The sequence below is a fragment of the Diabrotica virgifera genome, chromosome 9 (genome assembly GCF_917563875.1).
Source record: "Diabrotica virgifera virgifera chromosome 9, PGI_DIABVI_V3a".
NCBI classification, from domain to species: domain Eukaryota; kingdom Metazoa; phylum Arthropoda; class Insecta; order Coleoptera; family Chrysomelidae; genus Diabrotica; species Diabrotica virgifera.
This window is the reverse complement of record NC_065451.1, coordinates 128,347,262-128,358,835: the sequence shown is the minus strand read 5'-3', so window position 1 is coordinate 128,358,835 and position 11,574 is coordinate 128,347,262. Positions and strand designations below refer to the sequence as shown.

The following is an 11,574-nucleotide window of genomic DNA, read 5'->3' as shown; positions in this document are numbered from 1 at the left end:
GATGAAGAATTGGGAGACTATAATTTTAAAGTAAAGTATAATCCAGGAAAATATAGCCAAGAAGCAGACAGTTTAAGCAGAAATCCAGTTTTAGAATCTCAAGAAAATACAGATGAAGTATTAAAAGTAGTAAACTTGATTAATCTGGAAGATATAAAAATTGACCAACTCTCAAATATTGATCTACAAAATAATAAGACTAAATACAGTTTCAAGAATAATATTTATTATAAAAAGTCAAACAGAAAAGACAAAATTATTTTATCTGAAGATTTAAGTAAAACATTGATAAAAAGTGTACACAATACTTACTGTCATTTAGGAACAAACCAGATGTTAAATAAAATATCACCATTTTATACAGCCAACAATATGACTACTAACATTAAGAAAATATGTGAGAACTGTGATATCTGCATTAAAAATAAATCAAGAAGGAAACCTGACTATGGTTTAATGTCACAATTAGGACCAGCGACATATCCATTTGAAATTGTCTCGATTGACACGATTGGTGGTTTTGGAGGATCTCGTTCAACAAAAAAATATCTTCATCTCCTAGTAGACCATTTCTCAAGATATGCCTATTGTTTGACATCAAAAACACAAAACTCTGATGACTTCATAAAGTTAATTAAAAAGGTAACAGAAGATCACAAAATTAAAACTGTGATGACTGATCAATATCCTGGCATCAACTCAAAAGAATTCAAAAATTTCCTAAAGGTCAATAACATAAAAATGATATTTACTGCCGTTGATGCACCATTTTCAAATGGTATCAATGAAAGGTTAAACCAAACATTGGTTAATAAAATCAGATGCAAAATAAATGAAGGTGACAGAAAAACAGCATGGACAACAATTGCTCAAAAATGTATAGAAAAATATAATGAAACTGAACATACCATCACAAAATTTTCACCAAAATATTTAGTAGAAGGAGAAAGTGTAAGCATCCTACCAAACGAACTAAAACCTAAAGTCACAGATGCAGATCTCGAAATAGATAGAACAGTTGCCTTGAAAAATACAAAAAAATCACATGATTATAATAAAAAGCAGTTCGATCGACATAGGAAGGAAATTGATTTGAACATTGGGGATTTAGTATATGTGGAGAACGGTAACCGTCTAAATAGAAAAAAGTTGGACGAATTAAGGATTGGACCATACAAAATACAAAAGAAGATTTCCAATTCAATTTACGAAGTTGATACTGGGCATAGGAAAACAGAATCAAACCTCTTCCATATAACTAAACTTACTCCAGTATTGAAAGAAAATATTTAGTGAAAGTTAAATTTTTGTTTTGAAACTCTCTAAGGGGGGGGAGATGTAAAGAAAAACTATTGTTTTTCTTTAATAGCTTTTCTTTTAATATTTATTTATATTCTCATTTTGTTACGCCACTGTCAAAACATTAAGTTCTTCTTTTTATTTTTATGTTGACTTATGACGTGTGAGGTGTTTTGACAGTGACAATTAATTAATTTCGATGATTGAAATATTTGTTACCTGCTGAGCATTATAAACTAAAATCTAGAATATAAGCTTTAAATGTTGTTTCTTTTTCTTACAGGTAACGTTTTTGTAAATCGTTAATATTGTACATAAAATAATAAAGTTCCTTTTTCTTACAGAGAGAAACACAATTGAGTTTTTTATTCACCAAAAGTTTGATGGTTAAAAACATTATTACATGTATATTAATCTTTAGCACATATTTAAATCACATTTGTCAAAATACTATAACCTTTATGTATTTTTTGATCATCGCCTTTTGGTTCAGAAAGATCATCGATATTTGGTTCAGAAATCGCATTTAGCAAAATACTATAATCGTTATTTATTTCTTGATCACCATCTTTTGGTTCAGAAAGATCATCGATATTTGGTTCACAAATCGCATTTGGCAAAATACTATAATCTTTATGTATTTCTTGATCAACATCTTTTGGTTCAGAAAGATCATCGATATTTGGTTCAAAAGTCGCATTTGGCAAAATACTATAATCTTTATGTATTTCTTGATCAACATCTTTTGGTTCAGAAAGATCATCGATATTTGGTTCAGAAATCGCATTTGGCAAAATACTAACGTGTGATCCAAAATTATTGTCACCATAGGTGGCTCTGAACGACAGAGATAGCTATACAGTGTATGTCCATTCTTAATTCAGATATATTTACCAGTTTACGTCAATTTTGCAGTGTACGTCAACTTCAAGAAAAGTTAGCTTATGTAGAGATGTTGGTTGTTTGATTTTATTTATTATTGTTACTTATAATTTTGTTACTTCTTTTTATTTTTGACTAAAGTTCTGTGTTAAAGGTTTTGACTGATTTTTTATGTTTTATAATGTTAATCAAAATTAATTGATAAACCAATGATATAAATTCAGATTCAAAGAGGACATACGTAATTTTTTGCACGGCTAGCTTTGATCCCAATAATTTTGGATCGCTCGTTATAATCTTTATGTATTTCTTGATCACCATCTTTTGGTTCAGAAAGATCATCGATATTTGGTTCAGAAATCGCATTTGGCAAAATACTATAATCTTTATGTATTTCTTGATCAACATCTTTTGGTTCAGAAAGATCATCGATATTTGGTTCAGAAGTCTCATTTGGCAAAATACTATAATCTTTATGTATTTCTTCATCAACATCTTTTGGTTCAGAAAGATCATCGATATTTGGTTCAGAAATCGCATTTGGCAAAATACTATAATATTTATGTATTTCTTGATCACCATCTTTTGGTTCAGAAAGATCATCGATATTTGGTTCAGAAATCGCATTTGGCAAAATACTATAATATTTATGTATTTCTTTATCACCATCTTTTGGTTCAGAAAGATCATCGATATTTGGTTCAGAAATCGCATTTGGCAAAATACTATAATCTTTATGTATTTCTTGATCAACATCTTTTGGTTCAGAAAGCTCATCGATATTTGGTTCAGAAGTCGCATTTGGCAAAATACTATAATCTTTATGTATTTCTTGATCAACATCTTTTGGTTCAGAAAGATCATCGATATTTGGTTCAGAAATCGCATTTGGCAAAATACTATAATCTTTATGTATTTCTTGATCAACATCTTTTGGTTCAGAAAGATCTTCGATATTTGGTTCAGAAATCGCATTTGGCAAAATATTATAATCTTTATGTATTTCTTGATCACCATCTTTTGGTTCAGAAAGATCATCGATATTTGGTTCAGAAATCGCATTTGGCAAAATACTATATTCTTTATGTATTTCTTGACCACCATTTTTTGGTTCAGAAAGATCATCGATATTTGGTTCAGAAATCGCATTTGGCAAAATACTATAATCTTTAGGTATTTCTTGATCAACATCTTTTGGTTCAGAAAGATCATCGATATTTGGTTCAGAACTCACATTTGGCAAAATACTATAATCTTTATGTATTTTTTGACCATCGCCTTTGGGTTCAGAAAGATCATCGATATTTGGTTCAAAAATCGCATTTAGCAAAATACTATAATCTTTATGTATTTCGTGATCAACATCTTTTGGTTCAGAAAGATCGTCGATATTTGGTTCAGAAATCGCATTTAGCAAAATACTATAATCTTTATGTATTTCTTGATCACCATCTTTTGGTTCAGAAAGATCATCGATATTTGGTTCAGAAGTCGCATTTGGCAAAATACTATAATCTTTATGTATTTCTTGATCAACATCTTTTGGTTCAGAAAGATCGTCGATATTTGGTTCAGAAATCACATTTGGCAAAATACTATAATCTTTATGTATTTCTTGATCAACATCTTTTGGTTCAGAAAGATCATCGATATTTGGTTCAGAAGTCGCATTTCGCAAAATACTATAATCTTTATGTATATCTTGATCAACATCTTTTGGTTCAGAAAGATCGTCGATATTTGGTTCAGAAATCGCATTTGGCAAAATACTATAATCTTTAAGTATTTCTTGATCAACATCTTTTGGTTCAGAAAGATCATCGATATTTGGTTCAGAAGTTGCATTTGGCAAAATACTATAATCTTTATGTATTTCTTGATCAACATCTTTTGGTTCAGAAAGATCGTCAATATTTGGTTCAGAAATCGCATTTGGCAGAATACTATAATCTTTAGGTATTTCTTGATCATCATCTTTTGGTTCAGAAAGATCGTTGATATTTGGATCAGAAGTCACATTTGCCAAAATACCATAATTTTTATGTATTTCTTAATCACTATCTTTTGGTTCAGAAAGATCATCGATATTTGGTTCAGAAATCGCATCTGGCAAAATACTATAATCTTTATGTATTTCTTGATCAACATCTTTTGGTTCAGAAAGATCATCGATATTTGGTTCACAAGTTGCATTTGGCAATATACTATAATCTTTATGTATTTCTTGATCAACATCTTTTGGTTCAGAAAGATCGTCGATATTTGGTTCAGAAATCGCATTTGGCAAAATACTATAATCTTTATGTATTTCTTGATCACCATCTTTTGGTTTAGAAAGATCATCGATATTTGGTTTAGAAATCACATTTGGCAAAATACTATAATCTTTATGTATTTCTTGATCACCATCTATTGGTTCAGAAAGATCATCGATATTTGGTTCAGAAATCGCATTTGGCAAACTACTATAATCTTTATGTATTTCTTGATCAACATCTTTTGGTTCAGAAAGATCATCGATATTTGGTTCAGAAGTCGCATTTGGCAAAATACTATAATCTTTATGTATTTCTTGATCAACATCTTTAGGTTCAGAAAGATCGTCGATATTTGGTTCAGAAATCGCATTTGGCAAAATACTATAATCTTTAGGTATTTCTTGATCAACATCTTTTGGTTCAGAAAGATCGTCGATATTTGGTTCAGAAATCGCATTTGGCAAAACACTATAATCTTTAGGTATTTCTTGATCAACATCTTTTGGTTCAGAAAGATCGTCGATATTTGGTTCAGAACTCGCATTTGGCAAAATACTATAATCTTTATGTATTTTTTGACCATCGCCTTTTGGTTCAGAAAGATCATCGATATTTGGTTCAGAAATCGCATTTAGCAAAATACTATAATCTTTATGTATTTCTTTATCAACATCTTTTGGTTCAGAAAGATCATCGATATTTGGTTCAGAAGTCGCATTTGGCAAAATACTATAATCTTTATGTATTTTTTGATCATCGCCTTTTGGTTCAGAAAGATCATCGAACTTTGGTTCAGAAATCTCATTTAGCAAAATACTATAATTTTTATGTATTTCTTGATCAACATCTTTTGGTTCAGAATGATCATCGATATTTTGTTCAGAAGTCGCATTTGGCAAAATACTATAATCTTTATGTATTTCCTGATCAACACCTATTGGTTCAGAAAGATCGTCGATATTTGGTTCAGAAATCGGATTTGGCAAAATACTATAATCTTTAGGTATTTCTTGATCAACATCTTTTGGTTCAGAAAGATCATCGATATTTGGTTCAGAACTCGCATTTAGCAAAATACTATGATCTTTATGTATCTCTTGATCAACATCTTTTGGTTCAGAAAGATCATCGATATTTTGTTCAGAAGTCGCATTTGGCAAAATACTATAAGCTTTATGTATTTCCTGATAAACACCTATTGGTTCAGAAAGATCGTCGATATTTGGTTCAGAAATCGGATTTGGCAAAATACTATAATCTTTAGGTATTTCTTGATCAACATCTTTTGGTTCAGAAAGATCATTGATATTTGGTTCAGAACTCGCATTTGGCAAAATACTATAATCTTTATGTATTTTTTGACCATCGCCTTTTGGTTCAGAAAGATCATCGATATTTGGTTCAGAAATCGCATTTAGCGAAATACTATAATCTTTATGTATTTCTTGATCAACATCTTTTGGTTCAGAAAGATCATCGATATTTGGTTCAGAAGTCGCATTTGGCAAAATACTATAATCTTTATGTATTTCTTGATCAACATCTTTTGGTTCAGAAAGATCATCGATATTTTGTTCAGAAGTCGCATTTGGCAAAATACTATAATCTTTATGTATTTCTTGATCAACATCTTTTGGTTCAGAAAGATCATCGATATTTGGTTCAGAAGTCGCATTTGGCAAAATACTATAATCTTTATGTATTTTTTGACCATCGCCTTTTGGTTCAGAAAGATCATCGATATTTGGTTCAGAAATCGCATTTAGCGAAATACTATAATCTTTATGTATTTCTTGATCAACATCTTTTGATTCAGAAAGATCATCGATATTTGGTTCAGAAGTCGCATTTGGCAAAATACTATAATCTTTAGGTATTTCTTTATCAACATCTTTTGGTTCAGAAAGATCATCGATATTTGGTTCAGAAGTCGCATTTGGCAAAATACTATAATCTTTATGTATTTTTTGATCATCGCCTTTTGGTTCAGAAAGATCATCGAACTTTGGTTCAGAAATCGCATTTAGCAAAATACTATAATTTTTATGTATTTCTTGATCAACATCTTTTGGTTCAGAAAGATCATCGATATTTTGTTCAGAAGTCGCATTTGGCAAAATACTATAATCTTTATGTATTTCCTGATCAACACCTATTGGTTCAGAAAGATCGTCGATATTTGCTTCAGAAATCGGATTTGGCAAAATACTATAATCTTTAGGTATTTCTTGATCAACATCTTTTGGTTCAGAAAGATCATCGATATTTGGTTCAGAACTCGCATTTAGCAAAATACTATAATCTTTATGTATTTCTTGATCAACATCTTTTGGTTCAGAAAGATCATCGATATTTTGTTCAGAAGTCGCATTTGGCAAAATACTATAATCTTTATCTATTTCTTGATCAACATCTTTTGGTTCAGAAAGATCATCGATATTTGGTTCAGAAGTCGCATTTGGCAAAATACTATAATCTTTATGTATTTTTTGACCATCGCCTTTTGGTTCAGAAAGATCATCGATATTTGGTTCAGAAACCGCATTTAGCGAAATACTATAATCTTTATGTATTTCTTGATCAACATCTTTTGGTTCAGAAAGATCATCGATATTTGGTTCAGAAATCGCATTTAGCGAAATACTATAATCTTTATGTATTTCTTTATCAACATCTTTTGGTTCAGAAAGATCATCGATATTTGGTTCAGAAGTCGCATTTGGCAAAATACTATAATCTTTATGTATTTTTTGATCATCGCCTTTTGGTTCAGAAGGATCATCGAACTTTGGTTCAGAAATGGCATTTAGCAAAATACTATAATTTTTATGTATTTCTTGATCAACATATTTTGGTTCAGAAAATCATCGATATTTTGTTCAGAAGTCGCATTTGGCAAAATACTATAATCTTTATGTATTTCCTGATCAACACCTATTGGTTCAGAAAGATTGTCGATATTTGGTTCAGAAATCGGATTTGGCAAAATACTATAATCTTTAGGTATTTCTTGATCAACATCTTTTGGTTCAGAAAGATCATCGATATTTGGTTCAGAACTCGCATTTAGCAAAATACTATAATCTTTATGTATTTCTTGATCAACATCTTTTGGTTCAGAAAGATCATCGATATTTTGTTCAGAAGTCGCATTTGGCAAAATACTATAAGCTTTATGTATTTCCTGATCAACACCTATTGGTTCAGAAAGATCGTCGATATTTGGTTCAGAAATCGGATTTGGCAAAATACTATAATCTTTAGGTATTTCTTGATCAACATCTTTTGGTTCAGAAAGATCATCGATATTTGGTTCAGAACTCGCATTTGGCAAAATACTATAATCTTTATGTATTTTTTGACCATCGCCTTTTGGTTCAGAAAGATCATCGATATTTGGTTCAGAAATCGCATTTAGCGAAATACTATAATCTTTATGTATTTCTTGATCAACATCTTTTGGTTCAGAAAGATTATCGATATTTGGTTCAGAAGTCGCATTTGGCAAAATACTATAATCTTTATGTATTTCTTGATCAACATCTTTTGGTTCAGAAAGATCATCGATATTTGGTTCAGAAGTCGCATTTGGCAAAATACTATAATCTTTATGTATTTTTTGACCATCGCCTTTTGGTTCAGAAAGATCATCGATATTTGGTTCAGAAATCGCATTTAGCGAAATACTATAATCTTTATGTATTTCTTGATCAACATCTTTTGGTTCAGAAAGATCATCGATATTTGGTTCAGAAGTCGCATTTGGCAAAATACTATAATCTTTAGGTATTTCTTGATCAACATCTTTTGGTTCAGAAAGATCATCGATATTTGGTTCAGAACTCGCATTTAGCAAAATACTATAATCTTTATGTATTTCTTGATCAACATCTTTTGGTTCATAAAGATCATCGATATTTTGTTCAGAAGTCGCATTTGGCAAAATACTATAAGCTTTATGTATTTCCTGATCAACACCTATTGGTTCAGAAAGATCGTCGATATTTGGTTCAGAAATCGCATTTGGCAAAATACTATAATCTTTATGTATTTCTTGATCACCATCTTTTGGTTCAGAAAGATCATCGATATTTGGTTCAGAAATCGCATTTGTCAAAATACTATAATCTTTATGTATTTCTTGATCAACATCTTTTGGTTCGGAAAGATCGTCGATATTTGGTTCAGAAATCGCATTTGGCAAAATACTATAATCTTTATGTATTTCTTGATCAACATCTTTTGGTTAAGAAAGATCGTCGATATTTGGTTCAGAAATCGCATTTGGCAAAATACTATAATCTTTATGTATTTCTCGATCAACATCTTTTGGTTCAGAAAGATCATCGATATTTGGTTCAGAAGTCGCATTTGTCGAAATACTATAATCTTTATGTATTTCTTGATCAACATCTTTTGGTTCAGAAAGATCGTCGATATGTGGTTCAGAAATCGCATTTGGCAAAATACTATAATCTTTAGGTATTTCTTGATCAACATCTTTTGGTTCAGAAAGATCATCGATATTTGGTTCAAAAATCGCATTTAGCAAAATACTATAATCTTTATGTATTTCTTGATCAACATCTTTTGGTTCAGAAAGATCGTCGATATGTGGTTCAGAAATCGCATTTGGCAAAATACTATAATCTTTAGGTATTTCTTGATCAACATCTTTTGGTTCAGAAAGATCATCGATATTTGGTTCAAAAATCGCATTTAGCAAAATACTATAATCTTTATGTATTTCTTGATCAACATCTTTTGGTTCAGAAAGATCGTCGATATTTGGTTCAGAAATCGCATTTAGGAAAATACTATAATCTTTATGTATTTCTTGATCACCATCTTTTGGTTCAGAAAGATAATCGGTATTTGGTTCAGAAGTCGCATTTGGCAAAATACTATAATCTTTATGTATTTCTTGATCAACATCTTTTGGTTCAGAAAGATCGTCGATATTTGGTTCAGAAATCACATTTGGCAAAATACTATAATCTTTATGTATTTCTTGATCAACATCTTTTGGTTCAGAAAGATCGTCGATATTTGGTTCAGAAATCGCATTTAGCAAAATACTATAATCTTTAGGTATTTCTTGATCAACATCTTTTGGTTCAGAAAGATCATCGATATTTGATTCAGAACTCGCATTTGGCAAAATACAATAATCTTTATGTATTTTTTGACCATCGCCTTTTGGTTCAGAAAGATCATCGATATTTGGTTCAGAAATCGCATTTAGCGAAATACTATAATGTTTATGTATTTCTTGATCAACATCTTTTGGTTCAGAAAGATCATCGATATTTGGTTCAGAAGTCGCATTTGGCAAAATACTATAATCTTTATGTATTTCTTGATCAACATCTTTTGGTTCAGAAAGATCGTCGATATTTGGTTCAGAAATCACATTTGGCAAAATACTATAATCTTTATGTATTTCTTGATCACCATCTTTTGGTTCAGAAAGATCATCGATATTTGGTTCAGAACTTGCATTTCGCAAAATACTATAATCTTTATGTATTTTTTGACCATCGCCTTTTGGTTCAGAAAGATCATCGATATTTGGTTCAAAAATCGCATTTAGCAAAATACTATAATCTTTATGTATTTCTTGATCAACATCTTTTGGTTCAGAAAGATCGTCGATATTTGGTTCAGAAATCGCATTTAGGAAAATACTATAATCTTTATGTATTTCTTGATCACCATCTTTTGGTTCAGAAAGATCATTGGTATTTGGTTCAGAAGTCGCATTTGGCAAAATACTATAATCTTTATGTATTTATTGATCAACATCTTTTGGTTCAGAAAGATCGTCGATATTTGGTTCAGAAATCACATTTGGCAAAATACTATAATCTTTATGTATTTCTTGATCAACATCTTTTGGTTCAGAAAGATCGTCGATATTTGGTTCAGAAATCGCATTTAGCAAAAAACTATAATCTTTATGTATTTCTTGATCAACATCTTTTGGTTCGGAAAGATCGTCGATATTTGGTTCAGAAATCGCATTTGGCAAAATACTATAATCTTTATGTATTTCTTGATCAACATCTTTTGGTTAAGAAAGATCGTCGATATTTGGTTCAGAAATCGCATTTGGCAAAATACTATAATCTTTATGTATTTCTCGATCAACATCTTTTGGTTCAGAAAGATCATCGATATTTGGTTCAGAAGTCGCATTTGTCGAAATACTATAATCTTTATGTATTTCTTGATCAACATCTTTTGGTTCAGAAAGATCGTCGATATGTGGTTCAGAAATCGCATTTGGCAAAATACTATAATCTTTATGTATTTCTTGATCAACATCTTTTGGTTTCCGAAAGATCATCGATATTTGGTTCAGAAGTCGCATTTGTCAAAATACTATAATCTTTATGTATTTTTTGATCAACATCTTTTGGTTCAGAAAGATCGTCGATATTTGGTTCAGAAATCGCATTTGGCAGAATACTATAATCTTTAGGTATTTCTTGATCATCATCTTTTGGTTCAGAAAGATCGTCGATATTTGGATCAGAAGTCACATTTGGCAAAATACCATAATTTTTATGTATGTCTTGATCATCATCTTTTGGTTCAGAAGTCATGGAATTTGACAAAATATTAATTTTGCTTAAATTTTCAAGTGGATTTTCAATTTTGCTGAGCCATTCTTGTACGTAAACACTACTATCTTTTTGACCTTTTTTATTATCTTTCTTTACAGAACCAGAAGAGTTACATCTAGGCCCATTTTCTAAAACCATTACATTTGCACATTAAAAAATTCCAAAAAATTGTGTTTATTTCTTTTAATCATAAACTAAGGAACCATTTTACGCAAAAAAGTGATAAAATAAAATTTATCGTATTCTACAATAAGTAAATACTATTCGATAAAACCTAAAAAAAATCTTATAGGTCAAAAAATGTTGATACACATTTCAAAGAGGCTTATTTAGCTTTAAAATTTAGAAGTATACATATATAGTCGGAGAGATAGAAGCGGATTTTGTGCGTGATAAGTAATATGGAAAAACTATAAGGGGATATGTTGAATTAGTTGTGTACATGACTTTCACCAACGACCGGAAACCAGAGTTGGGGCGGAGGGTAGTTATAAGGGGTCAAAGTC

The 11,574-nt window shown here is 30.5% G+C and overlaps 1 protein-coding gene across 1 annotated transcript; it reads right to left on the bottom strand.

The window, feature by feature from the left end:
* Positions 1-1,727: 1,727 nt before the first annotated feature.
* On the bottom strand, positions 1,728-11,206 carry LOC126891350 (titin-like). The gene is made up of 8 exons (XM_050660528.1): positions 10,825-11,206; positions 10,563-10,766; positions 10,302-10,505; positions 8,736-10,220; positions 7,344-8,678; positions 4,240-7,275; positions 2,500-4,155; positions 1,728-2,041 (listed from the first exon to the last, which is right to left on the bottom strand). The coding sequence occupies exons 1-8, from the start codon at positions 11,204-11,206 to the stop codon at positions 1,728-1,730; spliced, it is 8,616 nt and encodes a 2,871-aa protein (XP_050516485.1).
* Positions 11,207-11,574: the final 368 nt, after the last annotated feature.

Coding starts and splice junctions, on each gene's coding strand:
- LOC126891350 (XM_050660528.1), bottom strand. CDS start 11,206: ATGGTTTTAGAAAATGGGCCTAGATGTAACTCTTCTGGTTCTGTAAAG. Junction 10,767..10,824: donor AAAAATACATAAAGATTATA/GTATTTTGACAA, acceptor GGAAACCAAAAG/ATGTTGATCAAGAAATACAT. Junction 2,042..2,499: donor TCTTTCTGAACCAAAAGATG/GTGATCAAGAAA, acceptor CTGAACCAAAAG/ATGTTGATCAAGAAATACAT.